The following is an 18,817-nucleotide window of genomic DNA, read 5'->3' on the forward strand; positions in this document are numbered from 1 at the left end:
ATCCATTGGAAGGGCATTGGAACAATTCACCAAAATCATGCGTTTTTCAAGGAAACGTAGCGGTCAATTGCTCACTATAACGAACAAAAACGCCTGAGCACACGGCAGTGTGGGAAAAACCTCCGTTTTCTGGTGGATGTGGCACCAGGAAGTTTTGTACTCCAGGCTCTTGACTGGTAAGAATGACAATTTTTGTACTCCAGACAAACGCTGCAGTCGCCCCACAAAGCAGACACCATTGCAAGTGTATGAGCCTGAGTATAAGTACCAAGGCAGACAGTTCTGCTTTCTTGATAGCCAGGAGGGTGCATGAACTTGGCTTTCATAAAGTGAGTTATAACTTTTATTCTATTTCCAGGGACCAAACATATGGAGCACCAAGAAATGGAAACAAGCATCTGCAATCCTGCAGGAGCTGGCCAATCCAGGGCATATATGTCAATGTCCTTCATCATTGTATTACATGGGTTAGATGCACTTGTACAAGCCTATGCAACTCCTGAATGGTGATGACAACTCATGTGAATTACTTCTGTGGGAACGAAATAAACTGAAATATGAAATGTGCTTGTTTTAAGTACCTACCGCCGCCACATACCTCGCATGTCATTACCTGTGGGGAAAATATATGGCGCACCTGAGTAAGTAAGACCGCATTCTCCACGACGCACACACCTACCGATACCTTTCAAGAAACGGACAAACATATCACGGCTCTGGCTCCCACCACGCGACGAACCCATCGCCTCCCGTACCCGAAACCAACGGCACCCCAGCCTCCTGCAACTGACGAGTGCATTTTCGAGCAGTGAAGGTCCGCGTCGCAACAGACACCTACAACAATATTCGTTCGACCAGAAAATCACTGGCAGCACCAAAATCATCGATGGCACATCTTTTTCAACTAGGTCATTCAAAGACTCGCCGAGCAAGAAGTCCAGCATGCCAACTATGCTCTTAACTTACCTCATATTAAGATAACATGTTAGCGATTTTACCAAAGGACGTGCATCTTGCAAACAGTTTGGTGGGAAAATTCCAAAGATTGCAGCATTGCACATCCTTTTCAAAGCGCCTGTTTCATTCCTGCTCCTGCCATACGAGCCACCAATCACCATCCAACTTGCAATTAAACTCAAAATCATAGCATTCAAACACACCACATATCGGCACTTTTGAGATAGAATCATGACATTACATGGCACCCAAATATCACTTTGTGGGCGGCACTTTTGGTGGTAACGGCTTCTTTTGGGTTCTTAAATGTCATCGGGAATTACGTTCCCAAAATGGGAGTTTGTGGCATGCAGCATTCCAAAACTTATTACTATTGTATAAATGATAGTACGTCAACCACTTTTTCAGGAATCGGTAAATGCCGGTCTTTGAAGATTCGAGGATATCTTACTTATTGAACAACGGTATCATGTCTCCAGGCTCAACCAGTACCTATACTTGTAAGATAGAGATGGTCCATAACCCAGTGGGAAAAAGTCGCAGTACTTGGTTGCCCTTTTCACAATGGGGCCTATGGGGAGACCCGGGGAAAACAAGCCGGAATACAAGCCGGAGAACAGCAAGTTTTTAGCAAAGTTGGCCAAATTTAATCGACAAATTTACGTGTTTTGGTATCGCCCAGATACGGGCCTTCCTCAGAGGGTGTTGAAATGTCATGATATGCCTTAGAATGAGAAATATCTATAGATTTATAGTACAGGTACTGCATTATCTCGGCGTTGTCTTGCGCCACCAGAAGATAAGATATATTTGTAGGTGGAAAATAGCAACTTTAAATGCATGACTGTAAAGCTCTATGATTTTTCTACCACAAACTTAACAATTTGTGTTGGTGCAACTGCATAAATGGCTTTTCTTAGACTATTCATCACAGCCTGTCATTTCAGGACCGACCCGTGGTACTTGTACTTGGTTGCCCCATTGACGAGCGCTAGAATGCCATCACAATGTCTGTGAATGCGCCAGAACTCCTGTGCATGGTTTGGTTGTTTGTCTTGATGTGGTGGGAGCGAGGAGGGCGGAGGGTGAGTGAAGCTGCTTGGGATTATGTGCGTCGTAGTTGCGAGTTTGAGGTATTCAGTGAGGCAAAGTGGAATTGGTTGTCGTCAATTTTCACACAGCATGCATCCACACTTCTGAAGTTACTTGGGATTTAGCTTTGGGCCGCTATTAAGTCATCCCAAAAAATGTAAATAAATACCGGGGACTGATCTATAAATGTTTACCGCTGCAGGCTGGTACAGAATCACCTTGGTATAACCTGCTCTACCTACAGCATGGTGGGTAGGTACGTAGGTACTAAGGTATCTATATACAACATAAATGCTAGGCTTGGGTTTCCCATGTGGGATCAAATATGAGGCTGGCCTCTTTTCTGCCTGTGGTTATAATTGCCATAACCTGACAGATGGCAATGCTGCCATGTTCCTTGCTGTCAGGCACAAGGTATTGCAGTGACACTATTAAAATTGTCCCTACATAGGATCATAGGGAACTTGGAGAAGAGGAGAGGGATAACAGGAGGTGCAGGAAGAGAGGAGGAGCAGAAGTGGAAGAGGAGTGGAAGGAGAAGAGTGACAGAAAGAGAAGCTGAAGAACTGAAAGAGCAGACGAGCAGAAAGAGAAGGACAGGAAGAGGAACACTTTTGGTATGTTTATATCAATTATGTAAAGGCCAAAAGGACAACATGTCAGTGATGTCACATACATAAGGCTTTCATAGTCAGTTGCAGCTGCCTAAGACTCATTAAAAAACTGGGGTGTGATGCACAGTGGTTGTCTGCAATTCAGTTTGTCAGTAAGCAGAGGATGCACCTGATTTATCATTTTGATATTGTGTAAGTTTGCATGTAGATAGGTAATGATAAGTAACTGAGCTTTGTATGATCCACCTATGGATGTATATGTATAAAGTTTTGTTGTTAACCTCTCTAACTGTATATTTCTTATTAACATGTACCACTACTCGATCTTTGCATGTATAGATGAGCTAGTAGCACTACAGGGATATGGATGGGATCAGTGTGGCACCCTCACTCACAAGAAGTGCTCTGTTCCAATGAAATGCAAAATTGCATGCTGACACTAATTTTTGCCAGAAAAACGTTGGGAAAATGTTGACCCATTAAAGGCAGTATGTGATGTACTCCAAGCAAGGCCCGTTGTGCAGACACTCATTCCACATTAGACAGACCTTTGCTTGCAGGCAAGTTTGTACTCCGACCACAAAAAATTGTACTCCGCCACCAGCAAAAAAAAACAACTAAATTCCCACCCTGGCACACGGTCATATAAAAACAAATCAACACCAAATCAGCTGGGTGCAGTTATTACAAGTCACGTGGGCTTGGCTTTCCAAAGGCCTACGTGATATACAGCCAGTAAGGAGTGCGGTTGGTCTGCAAAAGTACAGCATCCGTGGTAATTGCGTCGCATCCACCGTGTTCCGCGCCGGACGCCTTGCTCGAGGGACGTGCAACATGGCCTTGCTTGACATAATTGCACGGTCTTTACATTCCTGCAGGACGACAATGCCAGTGAAATTCATCTGCGGCTGGGATCGAACCCAGCTCTCGACGCAGTCGGACGCCACGCTGCCTGCTCTCAGGTTCCTGTGCGACATTACCTTGAGGATGTCGCCGTACTCGAAGCTGAGTCCAACCTCCGGGCAGGGCAACAGCTTGTCCTCCATCGGGTTGTACGCAAACATGGCGCGCACGTAACACTGAAACACACGCGCCCGCGCCGTCAGCGGAGCTCCGTCATCCTCGCCAGGCTGCCGGCCTGTCGTACCCCGCGTCCGCTGTCTGCTGCGGTTCATGTGCGCCTCTCCTGCGCGGTGCGACTGCAGGATCAAACGGCCGCCTCGAGCAACACCGCGCTGCGGGAACACCGGAGCTGAGCACCGGAGCCGCCGGAGCACCGGAGCACGGCATGCGGAGCTAGCAGGCTCGGCCGGACGCTGCAGCGCTCCCCGCCCAGCTCGGGGAGGCCCGCCGGCGGGCACCTGTCCGGCCGCGGGCCCGTCGGCACCGGGCTCGGGGATCCCCACCAGCGGCGCCTGTCCGACCACGTGCCCGTCGGCGTCGGGCTCGCGTCGCGGCACCGCTCACCTGCGGCACGCTGGGCTTGAGCGGCGCGCCCGGCACAACCTTGAGCGTGACGCTGTTGGAGGCGCCGATCGCCTGCTGCAGCTCCTCCGGCGTGTACGCCTGCCGGCACGGACCGCCGGCTCAGCGCCAAGCCCTCGACCGCGGCCGGTCGGCCGCGTCACTACACGGGACGAACACGTGACGACGGGGGGGGGGGGGGGAGGCGCGGGACTGACAGAGGTCAGAAAACCGCCCGACAGGGAGCGGCGAAATATGACCGCGCTTGGCGGAGTGCCGCCACGACCGGGCGGTCAGTCACTGGAGATGACAACACGCGGCATCAGATACACACGCGGCGGCCGACAGCAGACGAACACGACGCACGGGCTTATGCCGTACAACCCCTATCATTGCGCCACGCTGGATTTTATGGGGGGAGGGGGGACACGTCCGCGTCGGGGACGGGACCAAGCGCCACGTAACGTCACCCCGAGGGGACGCACGCATCGAAACAGGACCAGGGCGGGGGCGCGGTTCCGTGTACTGGATTGAGTGCGGCAACGAGCACTAGAAGCGGGCGAAATAAGGCTCAATCGTTCAACGCACGCCCCACGTGGCTCGAGACTGGGGGCATGGCTGCATCTTAACAAGCGCGTCATCGGTCGTTGACGAGTGCGAAGACGGGATCACCGACCTTTCGGCCGTTGACCTCTGTGATGACGTCACCGACATGGAGCAGACCCTGCTTGTCGATGAAGCCGCCGGCCAGGATGCGGGACACCACCAGCTCGTCGCCCTCCTGCTTGACGGTCAGACCCTGCAGGCGGTCGCGGGACGCGTCAGTGACGTCACACGCGGCACCTGGTCGTCAGATATGTGGCGTCACATGTTCATAGCAGTCCACATGCTCACGGCGTTCCGCGTCGGCCGCTACGCCACAGGCCCAAGTATCCCATTGGTCACAGGCCCAAGTATCCCATACAAGTATCCCATTGGCCACTGTTTGGCGCTGGATGCATGACGTCACTGGTCAACTCCCATGAGGTGTGACGTCACAGCACGATGGTCACGAGGCGCCAGTGACGTCAACGGGCGTCGGCTCCCAGGCGTCCGTCGATATCAGGCAGAATTCGGGAAGAGAGACCGCAGGAAACTGGAGCGAGAAATGTCAGCCGACCGCCGTCGCCGAAACTTTTCTTAGACACGAGATTGGGGCTTTTCCGCTTTCCGATGATTTATGAAGGGAAATTTCCTGAAACCTCGCATGGGACCGATATAATTAGCTTATCCGCAGTTCGCCAGATACGTTAGGACTGGATGCCACTTAATAACGAAATGGCAGAGTCACGGCACTCGCCCGGCCAAGTTTCCGGCGTCGGCGAAACAGACAATAAAGCCAGGATAGCCTGCCATAATCAGCGTACCAACAAGCGCTCTGTACCCGCGTGGCACGGCATACCAAAGACACCAAATGCACACGACTACATCAGAACGACACCCAGCAACAACATGCGAAAGGAAGTCCGCACCCACGCAGCACGGGCCGCCGATGCTCGTCTGAGACAAAGGGTCCCTGGTGGTGATACACGACACTACAAGAGCACGCGTCACCCATGGTGGCGGAGACCGAGCGATCTCGGGACGTCATCAGCATAGCCAGCTCCACAGCGCGGCCGGGAGAGGCTCCCACACCGGACCGCTTCACGCCGCGGCCCGAGCGGAGCGCAGTGCCCGCAGAAACAGCACGGGGTGGCGACACCACCACCAGGGCGGCGGCCCTGTCTGGCGCGTCCAGAGAGCAGACCCAGGACAGAGCCGCGACCGCGAACCAGATATTATCTGAAAGCGACCTGGGTCTCGTCCCGCACGGAAACCGGCGCGCTTTCCGCGGCCGTTCCGCTCCGCTTATCCGGGGAACGAGCCGACTTTCCTCCATTTGTCTGCTGCCAGTCGGAACCGGCACCCGAGTGGAAACCGGCGGGAATGCCAGCCCGCCGCGGGCGGCTGGGGGGGGGGGGGGGGGGGGGGGGGGAAGGCGTCCCCGTCCTCTCAGTCGCGACAATCACCCCGGCTAAAGGTCGCGCCCTGTTGACATCATCGTTTGCGGAGACGCTGGAAAAATGACTCTCTTCTTGGGCGTTTGGCGAAGTGGCCCCCTTTGTGTGCGGATAACCCCAAAGGAATGTTTACTCGGGGAACAGCCAATTGGCCGCAAACAGTCGGAGAGAGGCTGGGGCCATGGACGTGTATTGGGCCAACATACCACGCTCCTTCCAGTCGGTCCCCGCCAGCCTGATTGACGTCATGGTCGGTCATACGAGGGAGACTGTCACTGGTTTACACGGAGAAACACTCAGAATCATCGCAGGAATAACGCAAACGGGGTCGACTGGAGACGAGGAGCTCAAGACAAACGGCAAAACACTCCCAAGTGAATACGGATATGCAGCCTTTCACTAGCTCGAAGTCAATCCACCACACATGTTGTGTCGCCACGTCCATGAAGAGAACATTCAGCCATGAAGTGTCCATGAAAAAGACGTGGCGTCACCACATGGATGTGAAGAATTTTAGCTCGCTGAATGCCCGCTGTGACGTAATACCAAAACTTCTGAGGAAGCTACCCGATCCCCGACGTTGTTAGCTGAGCCCCGCGGCTAGCAACAGCAGTCACCAGAGAAAGCCCGGCAAGCTTTCCAGAGCAGAGCCGGGACACCATTTTGGCTGAATGGTGCCTCTAAACACAGCATAAATCGAAACAAACACCGGCATCATGTCCCATCAGCAAGATCGACACAGTAAAACGCGGAGAGCTGGTAGGTTATCCAAGAGCGGAGAGGGTAGTTTGAGCGTGCATCACGGTAAATTCGGCGACGAAGCGCCCCACAAAACCGGGCACGGAACAGATGCACGTTGGCAGACGACGGCGGCAATACCGCACGAGATGACGCGCCGCCCGTGGTTTCATGCCAGCGGCCCGCCGACAGCCAGGCCTCGGTGCGTCTACAGCAGCGTCGAGCCGCCACTCCGGCGACCAGACCCCTCCCCCCGCTGACATACCGCCCGCTCCGCAGCGGGCCACCGGCACGATAGGCGGATAGGATAGCGGTCGTGCCTCCCCAGCCCACCGCCGGCCGCCGGCCGCGTACACACGAGTCATCACCGGGCGCCACGCGGCGGCGACGGCGCCAGGTCTGGCGCGCGCCGCCCGGTCGGCCACAGGCCGCCACCGCGACTCACCAGCGGCTCGTTCGGGTTCTTGGTCAGTCCCACCATGCGGATGGCCTCCATGTTCTCTGTGGGCCGCGTGGGCGGCATGGGCGGCGGCGGCGCGCTGCGCTCTGTCGGCGGCACCGTCTCCTTGGCGATCCGGTCGTGCGCGTCGAGCAGACCCTGCCAGCGGGAGCAGCGCCACTGAGCCGTCAGCCAGCCTCGCGCCGCTGGGGGCGCCGCTCTACAGCCAGAGATCGAGAGGCGGTGACGTCGCCGAGGTCGCACAAACTCCATCCGCAGCAGCACCGCATGCGTCGCCCGCAAGCTCCACCTCAGCAGGAATGAGACGGTAGGGCATGCACTCCCCAGCCACTCCAACGTAAGGAAATCTAGCATTTCCCTACGGGTGATTACGGAAAGCAGCACCATTAAATACCTCGGTGTCCTGCCCCCCTCCCCCCCCCCCCCCACCCCTCCCCCCGCCCACTAACCGGGAGATCCCTGGTCTGCGTTAGGCACGTGCTGAATCAAAAAATAGAACCAGTGTTCCCTTCCGCCCCTCCACACGCACATCGAAATAACGAATCATCACAGAGAACCGAACAAGACTTCGCGCCCTGAAAGTCCTTACACGCTTCACATACACATCAGACGAAGTCACATTTGACATCGTCCGACGCAGCAATCAGAGCAGCACGAGGACCGAGCAGTGCGAGACGCGCCAGGTACGCGCGCATCACGTGACACGCCACCGACCGGCGGCTACAGCTCACCGTTCCTCGGCGGTCGGCTGTGGCCCAGCTCGGCACACGGGCAGTCGGCCACAATGCGGCTTTGTTCGCAAACAACGCGGCGCGGTGGCGGTGCACGCGGAGTTTCCGTCCGGAGGTACGTGATAAATGAGCTCGGCACGTGCCTGGACACACACCCGGTCCCAGCACCGGCCAGTGACCGAGGCGGCCGACGGCGCGCAGCTCCTGCCCGGCGACCCCTCCCGACCCGCACCCAACACTGCGACACCCACCGCTGCCGCAGCCACCGTCAAGCCGACCGGCACACAACCTCCGATCGTGCCACTGAAACGGCGGCCCGTAAAGCCTCCCAGCGAGGTGACACGCGAACGTGCGGCGAATTAAGCGACGTCGGCCGATCAGCGCGCGGCCGGCCAGGGGTTCGGCGAGGGCGACAGCGGGCTCGCCGCGTGCCGAACGGCCGCTCAGGCGCCGCCAATGGCGCGCCAGTGATTGGTATCACCGCCGCTCGCGACAGCGCGGATTGGTGGCGGCGCGCGAGCGGCCGGCGCGGTTATCCTGTCCGAGTTATGGCCCGGCCGCGGCGGCGGACTCAGCGAGCCGGCGCCGTTTCGGAGCGGGTCGGATTCCAGACAGAGCTGGTGATTCCAGTGGATGGCAGAGTAGCTGCCCACACGCGGTATTAGGACATTGGAAACGGCCACCGGCAGCTCAAAGGTCGGCGAGCCTCAAATGGTCCCAGTGAAACTGGTTCCGTGAAATTGGCGTGTCAGATTTCGATTCGAACGCAACGAACCTTCGAAAAACCATTTATAGCTGCTCTCCAGCAGCTGCGCACGTCTGCAACCTCGACGCGATGCAAAGCGCAACCAAACCCAGTTCGAAATCAGCGAATAGCCGTCCAACAGCCCGTCCCCCTGCGGTCCCGTCCCTCACCAGGAATTTGGAGGCGGTGAGTATGTTGATCAGCACGCGCGCATCCTTGTGGTGCGGCCGAAGACGTCGCGAGATCTCCAAGGCGATCGGCAAAGCGGAAGAGCAGATAGGCAGCGGGTCGACTCCCTCCTCGGGCTCGGGCAGCTGGAACGGTGCAGAGTCAGCGTCAGAGCAGAGGCAGCGGGCGGACTCGCTACTCCGGCTCGGGCGGCTGAAACGGTGCAGCCAGCACTGGTGGCAGGGAGAAGACCCTCTACAGATTGATAAACCTCTGCATGGTGGCTGTGAGGCTCCTGGAACCTACTCTAAATTAATGCAAATGGTACAAGTGCAGTCCACACTGTATCTACTGAGTTGAAAAGCAATGTATACTTTGCTAGTTATAAAGTGACACTGGCTGGGGAATCAAGAACAATTTATCTCTACTAGGGAGGTATTTTGGTTGGTGGTTTGCGGCAGGCATGGTAGATATCGTGCTGTTTTCCACCACTTTCCATCATAGTGGCTATAAGACAACTTAGCATTTCACAATGCACCTTGAAATGGCCAGCATAACTCACTCCCCTTAGTGCAGATACATTCACATAAATTCACACATCTATTCTGAATGCAGATACATGCAATGATGCTGCACTCCTGCAATAGCATAGCTAGCACACAAAATTCAAACAGGTACAGGTCATGGGTGTGGACGGCTTGATATAACTAAATTTGACAACTGTGTTTTGCAAGACCTTACTGGCATTGGTGTAGACATACCACATTTAATGCAATGTTGAGGTACCTGATAATTAAAAGAAGCAAGATGAAACCTCCCTTCTGCTTATTTGCCAAAGTGTTTTGATGCTGCTGACATGTTTTGAAACATTTTATGATTTTGATGTTTCCTCTCTGTGTGCCATTTCAATAGCATTATTAGTTTCCAAGGTTTATCAGAAGCACAAAAGCCATGGGGGAACTGTGCTAGGCAGTAATGGTGGGATTGGTTGATAGCATAGATAAAGTCTACATGCAGATTTGGCTGTCACCCACAATGAATGGCATCATATCAGAATCCATTGTTAATATACAGATGTAGCAGATGCCAACCATAGAGGGCAGGTTTGCACTATGAGGAGAAAATAACCTCTACTGCCACTGCATTTATTGACTAACAGTGGCATTCATCCAGCCAGGGGCCACAATCATGCAGGAGTAGTATTCTGACATTGTAGAGGTTTTGTCTGTTTTGTAGTTTTGTTCATAGGTTTGGGGAGGGGGCTGAGCAGAGAAATTAGTTAACCCCATATCAAAGACAAAAAACAATGTGTTTTTCCCATGGTTGTGCAAATTTCTTCTCAAAGTCAGGGGAGGGGCTAGTCACATCTAACTGAATAGGAAATTCCATCCCTGGTCCCAACTCATTACATCTAGGCCAGTAGAAGACTTGGTGGGTATCACCTTGCCCCAGCATGCTTCCATTAAGGGCAAAAGATACTATTTAGATATCTACCTTGGCTGGTAGATAGCTGCACTACCTACAATGTGCCAGATGTTTCTACTTGCATTATAGTGGCTTGCATAACATTTCAATCATAAAGTTATGCATGCTCTGGGAAGTAATGCAAAAGGTGCAAAACATTTTAAGCCTTGGTTTCTATCAGAATTAAGGCTAAAATAACTCTAATTAAAAAACCTTGCCCTACAGCCTCACATCTCCTTAAAAATTAAAACTGCCAAGGTAAAAGAACTTTCTGGTTGCTCCATAGCTTCAAAAAGTACAGTATGGGCAAGTATGCACTTGGAAGCAACCACTTACATAAGAAGCTTGAGCTTTCAGAATTAGAACTGACAATATTTAAATGCCTTGAACAATCACCGGGATCAGATAGCATAGTATTTACTGTCACCTACCGCTAAGGAATGTCTTAATGCAAATTCAGTTGGGATATTTCATCCTCATTTCAAGCCACAATTTAACCATTTTTGTCACCATACAAGAGCCCAAAACCAAACTTGAGGTACTGAAGATCACAGAAAATGCCCATATCCCAAGTAAATGTTGGTAAATCATGTTTTGTGGGTAAGAAGGATTACCCAAAGCATCACAAACAAGGCACTTGTTCCATAAGGCATCAGTGTCATGAGGCACCCGTCGCATAAGGCATCTGTTTTCCAAACATGATGCACACACAAACGTAGCGCAGTTGACACCAAACATAACCACACTTATCCACTTGACATGCAGACTGGCAGACATAACGTGGCGTAACAATGCATGCATCACAGCTATAAGCTATCATCTCACCCAAAATGCGGGGTAACAGCGCACCAATACAATGAGTAACTACGATCAAAGCACCCCCAACACGACAACCGCCCAACACGCCCAGTTTCGTAAACTTTGGATATTTGCCCCGGGGCTATGGCTCAAATGCCTGAGCTGCCAAATCCTACCATATGAAGTTATATCCATAGACTTAAAGTTAGTGTAAAGTGTGGATGTGATATCGCATTGGATCCAGCCATCTTTGTACTTTACTGGGGTGGTACGGTGCCGCTCTGCCTGCTAACACTTGTATCAGGCAGTAGTGTATTCAGGAGGAACTTTTTGAGACCATGGCCAACCTCTGGAGGTGACGGGGCCCCCGGTGTCGACGGCCCAGTCCTTTTTTGGCTCGCAAGGCTATGAAAGCAGATCCATAAACGGGCCACCGAGGAATCAAAATAGAGTTCCAAGCTTAACAAGTTATTCTGAATAAAAAACAGGGTCCCTTTAGTAGTGAAGATGGCCCCCTGGCTGATATGGCACCAGGAGCCAATTTGGTGCCCTCCTGGGCGGAATCCTGCTGGCGGCACTGGCACCAGTGGTGCACCCAGCCGCCATTTGGGCCAAATCAGGCCCTGATTCATAATGATAGGCTACTATATGTCGTCGAATCCCCTCCCCCACACATTTTCCAGGACCGGAATTTGTTTCGCGCTCACCACACAGGGCTCTTGACAGAGAGTTAAAAATAACTTGATGCGCTCTCACCACCACGCCATTGCTCCCTCCCCCCTCACTAAAACAATCCTGACTGCGCCCCTGCTTGAAATGTAAGTGCTTTGATATGTCAGCTCACTGCGAGTTGAACCTAAGGTTCCCAAGGCAAAATACGGAAAATCGATCCTTTGGGATGTGTTCTTGGAGAAGGACATACATCATGCATATGTTGTCTGGCGGTTCTGAAGGTGTTTCTGTAGGTATGTATTACAAACCATGAGATGCAGTGATGCCTGTGATGATTTCCAATTCCTTTAAATTTGATGTCACATCAGGTCCACTTCCGAAGTTGATTGTCAAATTAGCCCACAAGACCTTCATGTCACGAAATAAAAATGATCACCACGCACCAATCCTGACGCAAGCGTCATCAAAGGTCACTGCGGGTCTGATCTTGAAAATGCTCTAAGCCATTGTAAGCGAAACTTAAAACAATGCAGTAATGTCATCTTATACTGCATACAAATTGGAAAGGCAAGGTCAACCAAAGTTGCAGTCATGGTAGATCATGAGCTAACCTCCAATGTTCTTTCCGTCCTACCTACTTGCTGAAATCAAGAGTTAACATGTTTTCGCCTGAACTAGCTCGGCTTCGCAGACATCCGGAAAGCCGTGTAGTACGCAGCGTCGTTAAAGATGTAACACTCTACTGGCATTCTCCGGCTTGTCAACCGTCAGGCATACGTACCTTTAAATAACCTAGGTCAAAGCTCGCAGGTCATGCACGACGTTACTGTCTCGTTTTTTCTCCAGCGCAGTGCATGATATCGGCAGAGGGAGTCGCGCTCATCAAAACCTTCCGCACGTCACGAAAGACGGTACAACCGCCCACACTGGGGAAGACTAAGTTCAGCTAAGCACCTCCGCCGCGACCGCAGGTGAGTTACATAACGCGGCACCGACCGCTCAGAGCAGGGCGTCGGTCCCTGCCGTGGTCGGCGCCCGCTGGCACCGAATAAAGCAGGCCCAGTTTGTCTGCATTCACAGGGTCAATCGATGTCCATTAGGTCGGTTGGCGCCCCCGCGGCGGTCACCGCACGGACCGAGCCGTGCCCCTCCCACCGGCGCCGCCGCCCCACCGCCCAACCGGCGCCGCCGGCGATGGTCACCACACGGACCGAGCTGTGCCCCTCCCACCAGTGCCACCGCCTCACCACCCGACCGGCGCCGATCTTCGGCCGATCGTCAAGGCGATCGCGGTGCCTCCCTCTGCACTTGCAGATGAATGCCAGTTGCCAACAGCGCCCGCATGAGCATGCATTTATCATGCTCTTTAAACCTCTCATAACAGGGCTTTGTTGCTTCTCGCCCTGTCGGGGTCATAATCGGGCGCCCGCGCATATCCGGCGTTCCGTTGGCGCGATCCGGAGTCGGGCTCGCGTTCGGCAGGGCTCCAGAGGCGGCGTCAGGCTCGCACTCGGCAGGGCTCCAGGAGCGGCGTCAGGCTCGCGCTTGACTGGGCTCCAGAGTCGGCGTCAGGCTCGCGCTCGGCTAGGCTCCAGGAGCGGCGTCAGGCTCGCGTTCGGCAGGGCTCCAGGAGCGGCGTCAGGATCACACTCGGCAGGGCTCCAGGAGCGGCGTCAGGATGACACTCGGCAGGGCTCCAGGAGCAGCGTCAGGCTCGCGCTCGGCGGGGCTCCAGAGGCGGAGTCAGGCTCGCTCTCGGCGGGGCTCCAGAAGCGGAGTCAGGCTCGCGCTCGGCGGGGCTCCAGAAACGGAGTCAGGGTCGCTCTCGGCGGGGCTCCAGGAGCGGCGTCAGGCTCGCGCTCGGCGGGGCTCCAGAAGCGGAGTCAGGCTCGCGCTCGGCAGGGCTCCAGAAGCGGAGTCAGGCTCGCGCTCGGCGGGACCCCTGGAGCGGAGTGAGGCTTGCGCTCAGCCGGTTCTCCATGTTCTGTCTCCGGCGAAAATTACGAAGTCTTCCATGACGGACACTGGGGCGCGCCGTTAGGCGCGCTTGTAGGCGCCACTCCAGCCCCGGAACTCAGCTGTTGTCAAAACCCGCAGGGGTCCAGGGCCCCGCGGGAGGGTGCCCACCTCGGGTATCCAAGCGTCCGCGCAGGGATATCCGAAGCGTGGCGTACGCTGGGATCCACGCACCACACAGCGAGGATTCGAAAACTCGTCTCTGTAGCCATCGGCACTAAAGACGGGAACAAGGTGCTGAAGGAGTCGGATCACCGAAATAAGTTACCTTATTGTTTTTTTCGACCTGACAGACAGTTCTGATAAAACAACGTATTTTTGAACAGGTGAGGATGCCGAAGAAAAGAGAGGCTTGACGTCTATACCCTTCGTCTCTGATCGAAACGCTGTAGGCTTAACCGCTGCTATGGGGGACGTACCCAAGCCGCTTACCCCCTACCCCCTCCTATAGTATCATACTATGGTTAAGACGATGCAGAATCATTTAATCCAAAAGATAATATTCTTCGCAAAAACGATAAAACGAGAGATTTTGCAGCAGCCTCTAAGCATTTAACCCAAAGCGAATTTTTCGGTGCGTTCAGCCCCTCTAACAAGCACGCCGACTGCTCGATTTTGGTGAGACACTGCCAGCGTAAGGTAGCATCCGTGACAATGACAAGGCGAAACATGACGATCGGAGACCGCGTTGTCATTGACGAGACGCTGGGACCCGTCAAGTATACCGAAGTCTTCAGAGATGATGTCACGAGACTCAAGGGACGTTAGAGCCCACCCAGAGACGCGAGAGACCAAATGACGTCACTCAGCCCAGCCAGAGGAAAGCTCTGTTTGAGAAGAGCTCAGTAAAGGCAGCATGATGTGCCTGTGAGGGCTGTGTCGATACCGCTGTGCTGTAGAATATAGAGCCTCTTTATGTGATGGCGTTGTTGATACCAATCGGTTCGACAAAGACCTCTACATATGGTGGCCAGCTGATAGCAGACGGGGCAGGCTGTCCTACCGTGGAGACGGACACGGTGGGCGGTGGGGCTCCGTTGCAGCGGTCCCGGCTTGGCAATCTACATCATCAGCCGACACAGGTTGGGTCGGTGTGTCAGCGGACCACTCTCAGCTGCGACGGGTTAGAGCCAGTTTGTTATCTACCATGACTGAACGCATGCCCACTACATCGAGCAAAACATCGTGCACGCTGGTTTCAATAGCACTCGGGCTTATCACGCACTTTAAGTACGTGTTTTAGCAAGCAAGTCAATCTTAAGGAAATATCGTGCTTCATTCTTACTGCACGGAACTTTTAATATAGCCGGATACTCAGTTTGTCCAACTCCAATCCGCCTCACGTCGCCAGCGATTCCAGGAAGGCGAGCGGGCCGGCAAAGAGCGGATCCGGCACGAAATGTTGAATGGCACCACTGTGTTAAAGCGTGGTCACTTCCCGGAGAGCCTAGTCCGAAGAGGAAAATGTTTGCTTTTTCACCGCCCTCGCAGTGATAGACGCTCTGCCCATTTGCTCCTCCGCCCTTTATACAGACCCGTCTCCATTCCCAGAACGGGGACCGAACGGGGACCAGGGAGAGATATGTCGAGCGATATCCGACGAGTTTTCATGAGCTCTGGCACCAGAGGAGGGAAACTTCCACACATGCCACATACATGCACACGGACCTGGTTTTCACAGACCTGGTTTTTACCGAAAGAGGTGGCGCTTACTACCGGACAGTCACATGCACTGGTGAGAAGCCAATCATTTTTCATGCAATGATTTTACCAGTTGCCTTATTACACTGCCTAACCTTCAGCTAGCCATCTTCGAATCACCGGCAACCATTGTGCCACGAGCGGCAGACTTCCAGCTTGGCACTTGGCCACCCGCAGAACGTGACATCCCGACGAAAATAACGTTTCACTCACTCGCCAGCCACCCCGACCTGCTTTTCCATAAAAGTGCGGGCGTTGCGACAGAAGCCTGCAGCTTTGACTGATGATTGTAGCGCCCCGGGCGGTTCCCATCCCCCACCCTCTCCTTCTCCGCCGTCTAACGGTGCTAGTATTGCTGGCGCGCGGCACAACACTTTACTTTTACGGCTTGAGGAAAGAATACTGTGGAGCGTTATGTATTTCCTGGCGCCTCACGTCTGGCTTAATCTGTTTGTGAAGAAAGCTTGCCTTAATTTGAAAGCCAACGTGCAATGTTTTGCTAGAAGACCTATCGTCAACCCCGCCATGTCGTCATGCCCGTATTAAATATGCATCGCATGCATATTTAAGGTTGAGTTTCGGTTACATGCTGAGGAAAGTAGTATGAGCGTCGTGAGCCAGCACTCGTATCACTAGAAGGCGTGTAGCTGGTTCTCGCTTCACCATCGCCCTGGATTCGCTGGCGCTCCCGAGACATTTGTTACTTTCGCCCATTCAACCGCTTTGTCGGCGGGCCGGACAGAGTAAAAGAAGCCTGCTCCGACCGTTGTCGCAATACTGAGCGTGGTGGACCTGTCACGTACAGTGCGTATGATGAGCTGTGACGTCCGCCGTGATTGGACTGGAGACGGACAGACGCCGGGCGCTGCGGGAAGCGAGCCTCTTAACGTAAATCGGAGGCGCTGCAAGTGATTCGTCAAACGTTTTCTGTGGGTAAGTGCCGCACCTTATCTTGTGGTATGGGGAGACAGATTGACAGAAGCTACCCGACCAGCCTTATCTTGTAGTATGAGGCGACAGTTCGACAAAAGCTACCCGACCAGCCTTATCTTGTAGTATGAGGCGACAGTTCGACAGAAGCTACCCGACCAGCTTTATCTTGTAGTATGGGGTGACAGACAAGCTACCCGACCAGCCTTATCCTGTAGTATGGGGTGACAGACAAGCTACCCGACCAGCCATATCCTGTAGTATGGGGTGACAGACAAGCTACCCGACCAGCCTTATCTTGTAGTATGGGGTGACAGACAAGCTACCCGACCAGCCTCATCCTGTAGTATGGGGTGACAGACAAGCTACCCGACCAGCCATATCCTGTAGTACGGGGTGACAGACAAGCTACCCGACCAGCCTTATCCTGTAGTACGGGGTGACTGTTCAATAGGAGCTGCCTGACCATTGAGCGACCGAGATGAGAAGGTCGGCCAACCAAAGATGACAGTGGAGCCCGGCTTCGGTTATGACCTAACGTCAGTCGTCGAACATTGTCTGTCACGTATTCCAGACGAAATGCCGCTGTGCACCGGAAGTCTATATTGTTCTGTTTTACCAGCCTGATGATTTGGTGTCTTTCAAAGCATGCAAGCTGTCATCCTTCATATGCTGTCAGGGCAATGCTGCCGGTAAATGGTGTTGATGTGTAACATTCATCGGCAACACCGATTACTCGTGAAGGAAAGGAATGAACCCCTTTTAATATGCGCTTAGATGGGAGAATCCATTTGACCTCCGCTTCGAAGGGCTTTTCCAGAATAACTTTCGAACGGTGCGGTGTAGTCCAGCACAGTCGGTATGGGTGTAGATAATTGAATAGCCAGCCTTTTAGCATACAAATAAACATACATTGCAAGTTTGCTAACCTACAGGAGACCAAAGTCAGGCCATGGCTGTCAGAGAAGGCAATTCCTAGGGAATCGTTCCATAGGATGCGTCAACGGATTGTTAGACCGATTCATCCCACATTGAGATGGCTTCCTAGGCAATTAAACAATTTATTGATTAAACGATTCAAAATTAATTAATGTTGATTTTGTCTTTGTAATTCGTTTCGATAAAAAGATGTTATCGAAATGTCAATGTTTCTACATCTCTATCCTCCTCGTGTTTCTACGAGAAATGAGGCTATTACTGCTGTCTTATCTATGAATATAATGTTCTTCCAAACGAACTTAAGAACTTACGTAGTTAAACAATTGACGTTGTAATTAGGACTAATCCCATTGACCTTGGGCCAGGTATGCAGATCAGAATCAAGGTAAAAACAAACCGCTTATATACCGATATAGTTGCTTTACGAGATAGCTGTTGACGCACGTTTCGAATCCGACTCACAACGACGCGAAAATATTTCTTGCTTTGACATTGACTTTATTTCTTGTTTTGACTTTTGTCAGAGAGGCCATTGACCTAAGCTGAACTTGGGCAGCCTTTTGTTTAAAGAAGCATAGGTAGTACTTAGCACTGTTTACATATTTATATATCGAAATTTCGGGACCACTTATGGCCATTTTGCATTCTAAGTTATCTGGCATCTAAAGTGGTTGCTATCTAGTTTGAAGCCGGCTGCATGAGAATATCTAAGGGACGTTGGACATCGATCTAGAATTTGACCTTGTTTGACCTGATTTAATCTAAATGTCATGACCTAGTGATCTCAGAAGTCAACACAAGTGAGTACAGATAGATCCCTATGTACCCAGTAAATTTACCCTTTAGCCCTCTTGGTTTTTACATCTTTAGATCAAATTGAGGTCAATTCGATCGCCCCCCCCCCCCCACCCCCCTCACCCATTCGAGCGCGTCGTATTCAACCGGCCAACGGGGTGCGTGCTAAGGCTGGTTCCAGTGGGCTCACAACCGGCCTACTCGTCACAGCTGCTTATTAGTCTGTTTATAAGATTATAGCTGTGCAGGCAGCGAGTAGGACATCTTCTTGCCACAGCTTGCAAATATAATCTATTGCCAGCAGGCCTGTAGGTACTTGTGCGCACCATCGTAACCTATGTATTCAAGTACACTTCCGTTACACACCATTCGCGTAATTTTAGGTTGATCGGGATCAGTGGCAAAATCCATAAACTTTTCGCAGGTTCCTTCTTCCCTATGGCTTGAGCATGCAAGGTTTATCCACCAACACCCCTTCGCGACCATTGTCCTAC

General features: G+C 52.7%; 1 protein-coding gene across 2 annotated transcripts in view; it reads right to left on the reverse strand.

Annotated features, from left to right (window-relative positions):
• Positions 1-18,817, reverse strand: part of vari (MAGUK p55 subfamily member vari) — a 62,319-nt gene that overhangs the window by 23,239 nt on the left and 20,263 nt on the right. For both annotated transcript variants that reach the window (XM_037218985.1, XM_037218984.1), the window contains exons 4-8: positions 9,011-9,154; positions 7,350-7,502; positions 4,804-4,926; positions 4,131-4,229; positions 3,644-3,742 (exon numbers count right to left, since the gene is read on the reverse strand). In XM_037218985.1, the coding sequence (XP_037074880.1) occupies positions 3,644-3,742; positions 4,131-4,229; positions 4,804-4,926; positions 7,350-7,502; positions 9,011-9,154 (618 nt within the window). The remainder of the gene's footprint in view (positions 1-3,643; positions 3,743-4,130; positions 4,230-4,803; positions 4,927-7,349; positions 7,503-9,010; positions 9,155-18,817) is intronic.

Source organism: Pollicipes pollicipes, unplaced genomic scaffold (genome assembly GCF_011947565.3).
Source record: "Pollicipes pollicipes isolate AB1234 unplaced genomic scaffold, Ppol_2.1 Scaffold_4295;HRSCAF=5057_pilon_pilon_pilon, whole genome shotgun sequence".
NCBI lineage: Eukaryota > Metazoa > Arthropoda > Thecostraca > Pollicipedomorpha > Pollicipedidae > Pollicipes > Pollicipes pollicipes.